At 49.0% G+C, this 15,089-nt stretch overlaps 1 protein-coding gene across 1 annotated transcript; it reads right to left on the bottom strand.

Moving 5' to 3' along the window:
• Positions 1-5,037: 5,037 nt before the first annotated feature.
• Positions 5,038-12,357, bottom strand: LOC137143934 (zinc finger protein RFP-like). The gene is made up of 7 exons (XM_067534009.1): positions 11,847-12,357; positions 10,239-10,334; positions 9,623-9,853; positions 9,281-9,303; positions 8,224-8,339; positions 6,523-6,582; positions 5,038-5,613 (listed from the first exon to the last, which is right to left on the bottom strand). The coding sequence occupies exons 1-7, from the start codon at positions 12,261-12,263 to the stop codon at positions 5,105-5,107; spliced, it is 1,452 nt and encodes a 483-aa protein (XP_067390110.1). The 5' UTR covers positions 12,264-12,357; the 3' UTR covers positions 5,038-5,104.
• Positions 12,358-15,089: the final 2,732 nt, after the last annotated feature.

Genomic DNA, 15,089 nt, shown 5'->3' with positions numbered 1-15,089 from the left:
GGAACATTTAAAAATCACAGGAACACCCAGAATACAGTCTGTATTGTTTTGAAACCTCATGTTTTGTAGGGTCAATTTCATGATTTTCAATTCTTTGTCATGATTTTTAACTTCTGAGGTTGACAACAGGGAGAGTCACTGAGGCCAGGGTGGGTTGAACAAGAGCGAATAGAAGAAACAAAAGGAAAGGATAAAGTAAAAAAATAACCAGAGAGTTCTGGAGAAAGTGTGTAAAATAGCTGTGAAAACAATGGGAAGAAAACAATCTGAAGAGAGGAAAGGGCCTGAGGCAGTGAAAGGGGAAGGGATAAACTCAGGGAGAGAATGGAGAACGTGAGGGGGAATGATCTGTGACAGGGACCGGAGGAGAGTGGAAGAAACGCAGAGCAATAAACAGGATGGGAAATGAGGGCTAGAAAAATGGTGAGTAAAAATGAACAGTATGAAAAAAAAAAAGAAGAAGAAAAGGGAACAAAAAAGGACGGAGATTTATAAAACATCCCTGAAGTTGAGACTAACTCAGTAATTTCATATGTTACTTCCTTGACTTTGTTGACATTTTAGTGTCATTAAAAAATGGTTCCCAAATTCTGGGGGTTTCTTTGTGGTTAGTGAAGTTGCTTCTCATCTCGTTTCCCCTCGGCTGCATGGTTACAGTCAATGGAGCACTCCAGACTATTCTGATTTGGTTTTGGTTTTTAATTTCCCAACTGCAGTTCTTGCGGGCAGAGCTGTGGGATTTGCTTCCCTTCTTGGCTGTGTCCCCCCAACACCAACAGGGAATATACCAACCCCAGCCCTACACTGGGAGCTGGGGTTTTACTGTGATACGTTGCTATCCAGCCAGTGCTCTGTCTCTTGTGCTGTCTGTATCCATGTCAGTCAGGAATTGCTCAGCTGTGCTCTGTGCAGAGGGAGCTGAACACATGATGCTGACTCTCCTCTTTGTTTCCAGAGTGTAGCAGGTTTCCACAGGCCCCCCTGCTGGTCATGTCCTCTGCACCCACAAACCACACACAGTCCTCACCTACCTGCCTGCCCCCCACTGCCTTTATTTACAGGCTTCCCCACCCCCAACTCTAGACAGCAACACTCCCAGGGTAGGGACACGCAGACGCAGCCTCCTAATCGGGGCAGCTTGTCTCCAACTGCAGCTTCCCCCTGGCAGGCTGAGCAGTCGCCCCTTCTCCTGTGGCTCCTTTGTTGCCCGGCTCCCCTGAGCCTTTACAGGACTTGGCCGAGTGAGCTCCCGTTGCAGGAAAAGATTCGTTTGCCCTGACGTCCAGATCTATTGCCGGAGCTAAGTGAAAACCAGGCCGGTGTTCAGTCCAATCAGGTAACGATGGATTGAGGGGACAACCCATGGACTAAACACTGACATAACACACGGGAGTTAAGAATAAACTGTGGGGATAAACCCCAGGCCCAATACCCATAACACGACCCCTGGGATCCCTCAGTCCCTGGTCAATATTCACGTTATTGCTTCGCTCCACCAAGGAGCGCTGCTCCCGGCCTGGTCCGACATCTGCTTCGGTTCCAGCTCCGCTGGCGTCTGCTTCTCGGCCTGGCCTTGGGCAGCGGGCGCGGACACATGGGACACCCTCGCCACTCTGCCACCAAGACGGGCAGCCCCTGCCTGGGGCACGCGCAGCCTTAAATCACGTTGGTTCGGGTCCCTCACGGCCAATCCCTGGCCGGGATTTTTCCCGCCTTGCTGAGTGGTGCACCCGGCACTCATATTGTGCACACGGCCCCAGTGCTTTGCACCCGGCACGCACATGGCCAGGCTTCCTGCCTTTTCACCCCGTCTCTAGGCAGACTATCAGGCCTTGGCATCCTGCCAAGCATCACCATCCCGCCAACTCAAGATGGATTCCACAATTTCAAAATGGAGTCCATTGGATCAGACCGAGGGGAGGGCACCAAAACCATGTCTATAAACAGTTCCCCAACACCACCAGCTGCTCCTCACCAGCCCCGGCCCTGCAGCTCTCCCAGCTGGCTCCACTCCCCTCTTCATTAGGGCTCCGGTGGCAGCAGGCTGGCGTAACCCCCAGGGCTCAGCCCACCCCCTGTCACACAGTGGTATTACATTTATTCAGCGGTAGCTAAAGAGGCGGCTGGAGGGAGTTACTTGTTCTTCCCTGCAGAGCAGCCAGTCTGGCTACACGTGCAGCAACTGCCCTGAGCTACCTGGCAGGAGGCAGGGAGGGGGCTGCTCTGAGGGCAAGAACTGCAGCTTAGGGAGGGGGTTGCTGGGGGTCACTTGCACTGTTGCAGGGAGGGGGAATGAGTGGGGGAATTCAAGGACCCTGGCGGCAATCAAGCAGTTAGCAGGGGGGGGTGCCGGAAAGGCAGGGAGGGAAGCGGGTGGAAGTTGGAACCCAGAGGCACTGGCGTGCCCGGCAGAGGGCGGGGGAGTGAATGAATGCAAGCAGTGGGACTCTGGAGGCAATTGAGCAACTGGCAAGGAAGAAAGTGGAGTGGATGCCCAAAAGGCAGGGAGGGAAAGGAATGGGAGTTGGGACCCCAGGCAGTGGCAGCCAGCCAGCGTGTGGCAGGGAGGGGTGCGGACCCTGAAGCAGACACATGGGGCAGGGGTCACTTACCTTGGCACTGCAGTCTGGCAGGTGCTTCTGGGAGCCAAGGGGGTTATTCACCCTGCAGGGGCTGCTCCCAACTAGCCCTGACTGGCTAGGCCGGGGGGATCTTTGTCCCCCTCAGATACCTGGGGGCTGCACAGAAACCCCCTGGTAGCTGCATTTGAGAACTGCTGGGCTTGTAGCTAGAGTTGTATATGTGAAGCAAGAGCTCCTAGATTTTTTTATTCTTGGTTCTGCTGCTGTTTTAGGGCAAACCTGGAGCTTATTTAAGGCCTGTTTTACTAACAACCACTTTCTTCAATTTATAATTTCCTCCACACCTACTCTCATTTCAACTTTTTCCACTCAGACTTGTGCCTGTCAACCCTCTGCCCTTATATACAGGTTTTGGCCTACTCTGATTGGTCAGTCCCTCAATCCTTCTCATTAGCATGCCTGTCCACCAATCATCTTTAAGCCTTGCCTGCTTGGTTCGTTCTTATGAACCAATCACAGTTGCCAAATTTATCTGTCAATCAAAGCCGGACCTAGTGGAGAACCTGCCTCATGCTCTCCTGACCCCTCCCTTCAGGTTTTGGAGTGACCTTTAGCTCACCTCAGCCTGCCTGTTTGCTATTGGCCGAATTATGCCAAGTCCCCCAGTTTAGTTTTCTCTGGATGGGATTCCCTGCAACTCCCAGCTTGCGATCTCTGACTGTAACTGCTGAAAACTACCACTGGGCTAAAAGCTATAAAGTGGGTAGCAGCACCAAACAACCCCCCCATCTCCAATTTTATGTGCAGGGCAGCAGATACCTAACTCATTCCCACAAGAAACATCTCAGGCATCCAGTTCCCTTTGGTGGATTGCTAAACAGAGGTAGGCGCCCCCAGCAACTCAGAATTAAATATTTATTTTTAAAGGGAGGTGAAACCACCACTTGCCTTGTCTCCACACAGACTGCAGAATAAGAGAGAGAAACCTGCATCCTAGACTGTCTCTTGGAGCTGGTGCCATCCCATGAAAACCCCCTTTGGACACCACAGCAATTACTGATGGGCAGAAGAAATGTGAACAACATATTTCATATCTCTTCAGCCGCCTTTGAACAAATTTGGTACCTCTGGAAACAAAGAGCAGAGTCAGCACCTTGTGTTCAGACAGTTCTCCAAAGAGCAGAGCTGAGGAATTTCTGATTGACATGGCTACAGACAGCACAAGAGACAGAGCACAGACTGAATAGCAACATATCACAGTAAAACCCGAGCTCTCATCATAGGCACATGCCGGTACAGTCACTGCTGGCGTTGGGGCAACACAACAAAGCAAAGAAGCAAATCCCACAGCTCTCCCTCCCAACAATTGCAGCTGGAAAATTAAAAAAGAACAAACCAGAATTGTCTTTGATGCTTTATTTACCCTAAATACACAAATACCGAGCATGGGGAAAAGGAGCTGAGAAGCAGCTTCAATAACCATAAGAACCATAACAATGATGGCACTAAAATGGCAACAAAGTCAAAGGCAATTTATGAGTGACAGTCGCATCTTCAGGATGTTTTATAAATCTCTCTGTCCCTTTTCTTTTCCCTTTTCTTTCATATTGTTCATTTTTACTCACCCTTTTTCTAGCCGTCATTTCCCATCCTGTTAATTTCTCTGTGTCTCTTCCACTCTCCTCTGATCCCTGTCACAGATCATTCCCCCTCACGTTCTCCATTCTCTCCCTGAGTTTATCCCTTCCCCTCTCGCTGCCTCTGACTGGTTCCCCTCTTTAGAGCGTTTTCCTCTCATTATTTTCATAGCTATTTTTCACCTTTTCTCCAGGATTCTCTGGTAATTTTGTTTTACTTTATCTTTTCCTAGTTTCCTCTGTTCGCTCTGATTCAACCCACCCTGGCCTCAGTGACTCTCCGTGTTGCCAACCTCAGAAGTTAAAAATCATGAGTCAAAACCAAAAGTCGTGAAATTGAACCCCTAAACCATGAGGTTTCAAAACAACACAGACTGTATCTGGGTGATCCTGTGATTTGTGAACTCTCCCTGCCCATCCCCTGCGTGTGTGTGACAATCACTGTGGTGCCAGCCCTGCAGCGACAGAGGAAGGTGACTGTGGCCCTGCGGCAGGAGCTCTGGCTGGGAGCCCCAGTGAGATCTAACCCCACAGATTGTACAAACCCTCCCTGTCGCTGCGGAGCTTCCAGCTTCTCCCAACCCCCCAAACCTCAGTAATTAATGCTGGGTCCGGCCACCCCCACGTCTGCCTGTCCCCAGCCCGGCTGTTAATTCTGCCCCTGCCCAGCCCCACATCTGCCCCTCAGGGCCCCTCTGCTCCCCCTGCAGCTCCAGGGGTTCTTCACCCTCCTCCCCCTCCCATCCCTGGTGCTGCAGGGAAGGGGAGAACTTCCAGGGATCACAGAGATGAAGGGCCTGGGACTGGGTAGATGGGAGTCCTCACACACCCTAGTCTCTTTGACCATGGAGGCTAGAGAGGCTGATTTCTCCCCCCCCCAGTGTCTCAGGGACACAGGCTGAGCTGGGATCCCCACCACACCTCGAGCCAGGGGCGGATTCTCCCCCCAGGGACAGAGGCCGGCGGGAAAGTGAAGATCGGGGCCTGGTCACCAGCATCGAAAAATGTCACCTGCCCCCGGTCACAGTCCAGACACACCCGGATCCTGCTGGGGACCCGGCTCAGGGGGGTGCGAGGGGAGGTGAGAGCCTGGAACTCATCCTCCCAGAGCTCCACAGCCCAGATCCCCTCCTCAGGGTCAAAGCTGATCTCTCCCTTCCTCCTCACAGACTCTCTGGCCACCCCCACAGCCCAGCATTGCTCATCCCCCACCTCCACCTCCCAGCAATGTCTCCCCGACGTGAATCCCTCACAGCCAAGCACACAGAGCTCATTGTCAAATCTCTCAGGGTTGTTGGGCAGATCCTGCCATGTGTCTGCACATCTCACACTTTTCCCATCTTCAGACAGGACGAGCTGGGGATGAGCCGTGTCTGGATCCAGAGTCACATTCGCTGGGGAGAGAGAATCAGAGCGTTAGGGGCCAAACTCAGCCCTGGAGGAGGCTGGGACCATTTCTCACACTCCCCAGCTGCCCTGTTCTGGCTGGGACACTCCTGGATCCCAGGGAGCTGCCTCTGTCCTGGGCACCTGCGGCTGTGCAGAGCTGTCACTGCAGTTCCTGTAATGGGATCCACTTTCTTTGCTTCTTATTTTTTTGCAGAGGCTTCAGCTCCCTGTTCCCCCTGCTGGGGCTGCTCCATTCCCAGTATCCAAGCACAGCATAGAAGCTTCTAGTGAGGAGGGAGCAGAAGGAGGCAGGTGCCAGCTTTAAACCCGAGAGGGAAGCTCCCCCCGCACGCCCCCCAGGCAAATGCAGCGTCCACTCCCAGGCCAGGGAACAGAGAGGAAGGTGCAACATTGGGGAAGAGCCACTGAAGACCAGAGAGCAGGAGATGGCATTGGGTAGGTTAGCCCCATCCTTCATCTCAAGAGAAGGGAAGAACTGCCAGCATCAGAGAGGAGCATCTCTCCAGTCCAGGAAGCAGTGAGCTGCTCCAATAGGAGAGCCCAGCCCTGCCTAGAGGAAAGGGAGGATTTTGGAGAAGAGCGATGGGGAGACCCCCCTGCATCAGGGTAAAGGAGAGGGATGTGTCAGCCCTCAGGGGAGAGAGCTCTGTTCGGGGGCTGCTCAGTGCATTTTTCTGTTCATCAGCTTGGGCATGAACGCAGCACTGAGGTTTATGTCAGGGTTGTTTGTGTGATGTCAGCTGGGGATCTTCTGACTGTTACTGTGTTATATTTGTGGCTGTGTGTGTCCTGGTTGCTCTTTGTTCCTAAAGACACTAACCAAACCTTCTCATGAAGATGTTTCCACTGGAATTTTCTCACAATTGAAAGACAATCTTCACCTGCAAACTCACCCTGTGTGAATGATCCTAGGGATTCCACTCTTTTTGTGTCCAGCGCAGATGGCAGAATGTCTGGAGGGGGAAAGGATAAAAGAGAGGAGATTTCAGGCTTTCATGTTTATAACAGCATTCCCCCTCTCAACTCATAGAGCTGTGTTTTCATCATGACAGAGAAAGTGACAGAAAGTCCCAGAGACACACTCAGGAATTTAATAGAAACTAATCTGAAACCTTCTGTTTCCTCTCTCATTCAGGCATCTCTCCCCAATGGAATCAACAGCCAAGAAGTCTCCCAACTATCCCAGGACAGACAATCTGTAAGTGAGATTTACTTTTCCCTCATCAGCCCCTCCCACCCTTCAGACTTTAGTTGGTTTGTCTCATTCACTTACTGCCTTTTGTCGTAACCTCAACTAGATCATGCAAAGACTTTGGCACAAAAATAACTTTACCTCCTTTGGTCCCTTTGACACTAACAAGATGTTAGGATTTTGCAAATTTCTAGCTCTAATTGTAAGGTTTGGTGCTCTTTGCTCAGCGACTATACAGAGAGCAGCATGACGGGGATCTCGTGCTCCAGAGGCAGAAATATGAATAATAATAAAATAATTTTATCAATGTGGGATTAGAGGCAGGGGGAAGTTTGGCTCAAAGGGCCAGAATCACACCTGTACTGGCAGAAGGAGAGAGGGGAGGCAATTTGTGACTCTGCTGTTCAGTGGCTTCAGGGGCCGGTGCAGACCTTGGCTCAGGCTGAGGAAGTTCTGAAGCCAGCCAGAGTTGTGTCCCTTCTACAATGGCCCCCGTGTTTCTTTGCCAGTGTGCAGAGTGTCAGAGGCCCAGCTTTACACTGCCCACGTCCCTCTGTCCCTGCTATTTATTATATTCCGTACTGAGAATTGGAAGAAGGGGTCTACGGTCATTTCTTATGCGTATGCTTGGACAGAACAAGACTGTACGTTTATACTGACTGATTCGGCTTCGGCCTGATTAGCAGTTTCCTTGATGTAAGGGAAATGTTGCCTAAGTGACCTTGTTATTAAGTGACATGTTCATAAGTCTGTATGTGGGACAAAGAGACGTTTTGATCACACAATGTGCTTACAGACACAGACACCCAAAATGTACTGCCAAGGTCAGTTAGAAAAGTTCAAAAACCCCTCTACAGAGACAAGGGTCAAAGTGACCTATGCAGAATCAGTGGTAATAGACCAATGGGAAAAGAGAATAATAATATGAAAGTAGTTTGGACAGCAAAAGCCCTGTGAATTGAAAAGTTCCTACATGTGCAGTGTATGAGTTATATCTGGTACTTAATATTCATAACACTCAGAAGAGATTGGAAAAGATCTATTAAATATATCACATGGATACATATAGTATGTCAGACATTGTAAGGGGGAGTCAGAGCTTCATAGGAGAAATTTACCATGACCCACCTATGCTCCAGGAGAAGGCAACTGACTAGTACTTCTGTCTGTATGTCTGTCATTTCTTACTTTAACAGTAGGTGTAATTGCAAGGCATGCTTTTGGTACAAATAAAAGTTTGAATTAATCAACCAGAGTGACTTGGACCCCAGCTGTGTGGCATTATCACCTGACAATTAAATAGAAGCATAATCTAATTATGAACGGATTGGCCCAGAGCCATGCTCTTCCTACGGTGTCAGAGGCTTATCCCGATTTCCCCTCCTAGATCTCTTCTCTGTACCTTTGAATTTCCTCAGAGTCTCCATTAGGACAACAGTTTTCTGGGAGAAATCACTGAGTCCCTTTTCCAGTTCAGGAGAAATCTCCTCTGGCTGCTGGAGCTTCCCCTTCCCACACCTGGAGAGAAAAACATTCACGTGGTTATATTTCACTTAGTGACTCATTAGAAGTTCTTGCTGGTGGGTTGCTGCTCTAATGGGCCTGGAGTTAGCATTTCTCTACTTCTCCCAGCCTCAGAGCAGGTGCAACACAGGCCATGGCAGTGCCACCTTCCCCCAAAGGTCCCATTCATATTCTTCAACTCTGGCCTGGAGAGACCAGATCTGGGGATAAAATGGGAATTGAGTCTCTATGTCCAATTCACTACTTGGGGCTCCATGCTCTGAGGGACAGCAGGTTCCCATGTGAAATGTTGTAGAAATCTGCCCACTAAAAACTGATGCACCAACTCCACAGATCATTCCACACAGGCCTCTAAACAGTCCTCAGGTGGGAAAGAAGACTCTCGAGGCAAAGACCCATATTCCATCCTCGAGTCCTGGCCAGGGATGTGACATCTCTAGAATACAATTTTAGTTAGTGTTTCCCATTCAGTAGGTAATTCCAGAGCCTTCTATAAAACATTGAGAACCTCAGGGTTAAGTTGATCAGAGAGATTTCTAACCAAAATGTGACTTCTCAACACATTTTGCTTTAGATCCCTGGGAACATACGTTGCTAACATCATCTGCAAGATCTTTCCCAGCTTTGCGAAGTGTGAGGGGGAGTGAGGACTCTGAGGGACATGCTCTGAGGGACAGCAGGTTCCCATGTTAAGTGTTGCAGAAATCTTCCCACTAAAAACTGAGTGTTTCCCATTCAGTAGGTAATTCCAGAGTCTTCTATAAATTGGGTTAGTGAGAACCTCAGTATTAAGTTGATCAGAGAGATTTGTAACCAAAATGTGACTTCTCAACACATTTTGCTTTAGAGCCCTGGGAACATACGTTGCTAACATCATCTCCAAGATCTTTCCCAGGGTTGTGAAGTGTGAGGGGGAGTGAGAGAGAGCCACGTACCTGCTCAAGCTGCTTCTGATATCCTAGAGGAGAGAGAGAGAGAGAGAGAGAATTTTAGCCCCACCTGACACACACTTTGAATTCCAAGGAAGGGATTTTGCAAGCCTGGGGAAGAGAAGCTCTGCCCTCACTCTAGGCCCAGGGATTCCCTTAGCTAATGGGGTTTTTCCATCTCTAATATCAATGTGTCCATGACTCTGCAAAGAAGAATAGTCATTCACATGTCAGGAACGCACACACTGAGTTACGCTGAGATCTCTCACTGCTTAACTCCTGAATCCATGTCTTAGGAGCTGTCCTGTCCCTGTGTTGGCATCTGGAGTGTTTCTAAGTCAGTCTCACCTGCAGGAATTCACTTGCTGGCTTCTGACACTTCATCTCCATCTCACTGATCAGCTCACTGAGATGAGAAATCTCCTCAGAGAGTTTGTTGATATTTTCATTCTGTATCTTCACAATCTCCTTGTCCAGCTTTTCCAGCTGGGCCAGCAGGAGTTGCTCTTGTTCCTCCAGGAACTGCCGCAGTTGCTGAAATTCAGACACAATTTTCTGCCTCTCCTTTTCTATCTGTTTCTGTAAAGCAATAGGGAAAGGGCTGGTCAGGGAACATGGAGCCAGCCTGGGGTCCTTTAATGGGGTACTGAGTGTGCAGGAGGGAGAACTTCTTTGCAAACCCTAAGATTTGCAGGACTCAGCATTACATGGACCGAAGTTCCAGGGGAAAAAAAGAACCAAATAATTGAACAGTGAGAGAAATGACGCATCCACAAAGACAGCCACAAGGGCTAGAAATTAACTCATAACTGAAATGAAAGCTTCGATTCTGCACATGAATCTAACACAGAAAATCTGTGATCATGGAGAAATATATCCACACTGATCAAGGTGACAGAAGAATCTGCCTACAAACAGACCTCTCACCACAAATCTCCACAGGTCTATAACAACAGACACCTACCAGATACTCCTGGCTTTTCTCCTCTCCAGTCCCTTTAAATCCCAAGAGCTTTTCTCTCTCTTCCCTGAAAGTCTTCAAATGGGCTTGAATTTTTTCCTGTAGAAACAGAGATGATTTGGGAGGTTTCATTTTGAAGGCTGAGAGGGGTGTGTGGGGGATGTTTGTCCACCCAAACCCAAGGTGACTGTTGGTCCTAACCAGCGTATGACACCAGGAACACCAAGGAAATGCAACCGAACAATGGAGACTGGGAGTGTGTCATATTCCAACTTGTTTCCAATTCAGATTCAGTCTTTTTATTAATTAGAGGGAGACCTCACTTCTCCAAGCTTGACTGGTCTGTATTAATTCATTAGTAGTGCAGCACATGGTAGAAATCTGGAGTGACATGGGGGTGAATTAATTAATGTGGTTTTCAGAAGATTAAAGGAAGAAAGTGATTCAAATCCCATGGCTGGAAATATGGGCTGGGATTCTCCAAGGAGCCCAACTCCCAAATGAGGTTCAGCCGTGAAGCTCTGGGATTGCTCTGGTTGTACAGAACTGGACTAAGCACTAGGGAAAACCCCATTAGATTTGCTGAGGTACGTTAGGAAGGGTTGGGGTTTGCCCTAATGCTGTCCTGAACGCTTTCACTAGAAATGCCTCTGGGTAGGTACCTACAATCCCACTCCATGGTAAAGATCCCAGAAGCAGTGGATTCTGGGAGATTTCAAAAGCCTGCATGGTGAGACTAATGGAACCACTTTGGCTGGTCCTTGCCCACAGACACAATAAACAGTTTAGACTGACACTGGTCAGCACCACCCAGGGGTTAGTTTTGCTGCAATCCAGTCTAATCCCAATGGTATTTGGCATGGACCTGCGCTGTCCCTTTTATGTGTGGGCTCAAGGTGCATGGGGTTCACGCAGCGTTTAGCACAATCACCTCCTGTAGTGCTGGCCGGCATCTCTGTTTAAATCCCAGGGGAAATCTCATCTCCGTCCTGGGCCTGGGGCCTTTATCAAAGCGCCTTTCCATTGTAATAGCTGCCCCTCAGCACTGCTCAGTGCTGCTGCAGGGGTGGCAGCAACTGGTCTGGGCATTGGGATGCCTGGGTTTTATCCGCAGCTCTGCTACTGACATGCTGGGTGACCTTGGAGAAGTTCTTGTGCCTCAGTTTCCCCTCCCACCCGTTGTCTGTCTTGTGAGTCTGCAACTTGCTCAGCGAAGGGATTGTCCCTCACTGTGTTTTGTGCAGTGCCAGGATCTGATGCAAATAATAATAATACACTGTATGGTACAAATCAGTAATAACAACAGCTTGTAACTTCCTCTTCTCCAATCTGAAGGTAACACTCTCACATAGACGGGCCTGCAGTTCTTTTGATTTAAGCCTCACTGATCATTTAACAGTTTCTGTTCCAGAAAAAGTTTCCCACACCAGGTACTTTTAAAGACTTTATTGTTATTATTATTATTTGCCTGTCTTGCTAGTCTGCCAGATCATTTGTTATAGCATCTCCCGTACAGTGAAGGCTTTACAGAGCTGAATGGTGCAGTTACACCTTGCAGTGAAATTAACTTGTCATTAAAACCCAAAGTTATTAGTGATTAAACTTCCCTACCTTATACTCCTGGGCAGCCTCCGCGATGGGAACCACCGTGTGAGTTCTGTGAGCCCGGGACAGATGGCAAACCACACAGACGGGGATTTGATCATCTTCACAGAACAGTTTCAGAGCCTCCTGGTGTTCCCCGCACACCTTCTCCCCTCCTGATCCCTTTGCTGCCTGGAAACTCAGCCTTTTGGCTATTTCTATGACATTTGCCAGCTGCCTGTTTGGCCTGAGGTTTCTCTGTTGCACAGTTTCTCTGCACTGGGGGCAGGAGACACCCGTGTCTGATCCCTCCCAGCACTGGCTGATGCAGGCTCGGCAGAAATTGTGCCCACACTCCAGAATGACAGGTTCTCTGAAATACTCCAGACAGATGGGACAAGTAGCTTCCTCCTGGAGACTTTCCACGGGGTTCTCCGTCGCCATGGCTGACTCTGGACAGTGTAGCTGGGCTAGTTTCACTTTCCTGAACTCACAAATATGCCCCGCCTACAGCAGCAACTGGGTGTTTCCTCTCAACTGAATCGCACTGGCTCTGACTCACACTGTGACTGTTTGCTGAGCTGGAGCCAGCTCACTGGTAACATTGCAGGGCTGGAGGCTTTGTTAAAAATGTACCACTAGGGCCCTTTTGTTTGTGTGCGGCATCACCCAGAGGAACTGCGAAGTTGGGATCATTTCAACCCTGGTGATGTGGGCAGATGAATCTTCTCTTAAAGAAACAGCCACATTCCAGCTAAAATAGAAGTGTCAGTGCCAGCAGATGAAAATATTCATAAGAACGGCCATACTTGGTCAGACCAATGGTCCATCTAGCCCAGTATAATGCCAGGTGCTTCAGAGGGAATGAACAGAACAGGCAATCATCATGTCATCCATCGACTCTTACCCAATCCCAGCTTCTGGTAAGCAGCAATCTCTGCCTGTCATAGTCATTGACAGGGCCCAAGCATAATTTTTTCAGGCCCATACAAACTTGTTACATGGCTCCCCTCCGACAGACATGCCACAATCCCTCATCCCATACGTACAATCTCATGAGCCCTGAAAAAAGTTTGAATTCTGAAATGGGGGTTGCAGTTTGGGCCGGGCCCCCAGGGCCTCTGGGGCCCTGGTAAAGGGTACCCTTTTGTGGGCTCTGGCCATTGATACCCCTGATCACAATACTTATCATTCATAAAACCCCACCTCCCAACCCCAGAAAGCAGAGAAATATTAGACGCTTTCTTCCCCAGTTGACGAGGTAATTGAGAGACTGCACAAGGTCACTTCAGGTGGAACTGGGAAGAGAATCCAGGTCTCCAATATGGAATGCTCAGGCACTAGCCACTCATTTCTACTGCCTTTGGGGATGAATACATACAATAGATACGACCTGGTTATCTGTCACCACCCACCACTGCACAATGGAGCCAGGAAGAGAACACGAGAGTCGTGCTCTCTAATATTCTAATCTGTCCAGTAAGCATTTGTGCCTGCTGGCAAAGCATGTGACGAGTCCCCCTCTGGCGTTTGGCCTCAAAAACAATGGCAATTCCTCCTAAAGTTCAAGAGGTGGGGACGTGTGCTGGGGACCGGAGAAGCCCTACTACAATCCCCATTGCTGTGGGAGTGAGTATTAAGTGGTTTGACTTGATATATATTTTAGGGGTTTTCTTTAAATAGTTTAAATCATATGATAGTTAAAATTTTTATAATCTGTTAACTGTGGGTCGCTGTGCCATAAAATCCTGGCGTTCCAGACTGTGAACATGTATCTCACAGTTGGACGACTGGTGTGAAACACTGGCAGGTTTGGAAGCTGAGAAGGAAAGTGACCCAACCAGCTCAAAAATTCCTGCTGGGCATGTTTATATAAAGCACATGCACTGGGAGTCTGGCTCTTATTGTAATATGTTGCTATCATCACAATGACATATACAGATCTCCTCACTGGGGTTGGGATTTATTTCATCCTAAATTGGTTGTGTCAAACCCTGTCTGCCTTCAAAAATCACAGCTGGGAAATGAAACACATAAAACATTCTTGTTTATTCACCTTAAGTAAATGTCAGGCTTAAAAGAAGCTAAGAGGGAACCTTCATAACCAGAACAGAGTAAAAACATCCACAAATCTGAAGAAGTGTTGTTCTGAAAAGCACTTAAGTGGAAATACTGCCCATGAACTATGGGGTGGAATTAATGTTACAGTCTCTCACTTTCAGAAACATTTTATAGATCTCCTTTTCCCTTTGCTTTCATTTCATCTAGCTTTACACATCGTTTTCTCTAGCACTCGTTTTCCATCTGTTTATTTCTCAGTCTCCCTAACCCTTCTCCATTCCCTGTTATGGATCATTCCACCTCAGGTTCCCAGATCTCTCCCCTGAGTTTATCCCTTCCTCTCTTGCTGCCTGCCCAGAAGCATTTCCCCATCTCAGGACGGTTTTGCTTTCACTCTTCATTTGACTTTCCCTCCACTTTCTCCAGGCTTCTCTCTTTACACTGGTTTTACTGGATGTTTTCCTCTTCTATTCTTTCATATATTCTCTCCCTTCTGGTTAAACCTGCCCTGCACTTGCCTCCCCGACCTTCATCCAGCTGGCATCACCCAACCCCCTACCTCCTTCCCACCACAGCTTCCTTTCCTGCATGGCCTGAAGGTCACACTCTCCAGTCCCAGGGTCTCCCACTCCCAGGACCCTGCTGGTGCAGAGCCTCCAATTTCTCCCCAGTGCCCCAAACCCTCATTAATTAATGCTGGGTCCCGGGAACCCCCACATCTGCCTGTCCCCAGCCTGGCTGTTAATTCTACCCCTACCCTGCCCCCATATCTGCCCCTCAGGGCCCCTCTGCTCCCCCTGCAGCTCCAGGGGTTCTTCAGCCCCCCTCCCATCCCTAGTGCTGCAGGGAGAGTGGTGGGAGCAGCTTCCAGGGGTCAGAGAGACAAGCCAGGAGGCTGGTTCAATGGAAGTCCTCCAGCATCTTAGAGACTTGGATGACTGTGGCTAGAGCAGACCATATTTTTATGGCTGTTCCCTCTTCCCCCATCTTAGTGATACTGCCTGACCTCCAGGATACCCAGAGTCCTCCTGGACCATAGAGGACAGTGACAAACAGGCTGAACAACCCCCTGGAGTAGAGACTGACTTCTCCATTTTGATCACTTCCTGCTCTCTATGGTTTGACAGTCGCCAGAGACCCCCATTGAACCAGCAGGACCATAGAGATTGTATGGGAGAGAGTCTGCAGGAAGACAGGAGTTCTCCAGGG

Source organism: Emydura macquarii, unplaced genomic scaffold (assembly GCF_026122565.2).
Source record: "Emydura macquarii macquarii isolate MOO-44397 ecotype Brisbane River unplaced genomic scaffold, CSIRO-AGI_Emac_v2 contig_3353, whole genome shotgun sequence".
NCBI lineage: Eukaryota > Metazoa > Chordata > Testudines > Chelidae > Emydura > Emydura macquarii.
The sequence above is the reverse complement of the archived record's forward strand: the minus strand, read 5'-3'. Positions and strand labels throughout refer to the sequence as shown.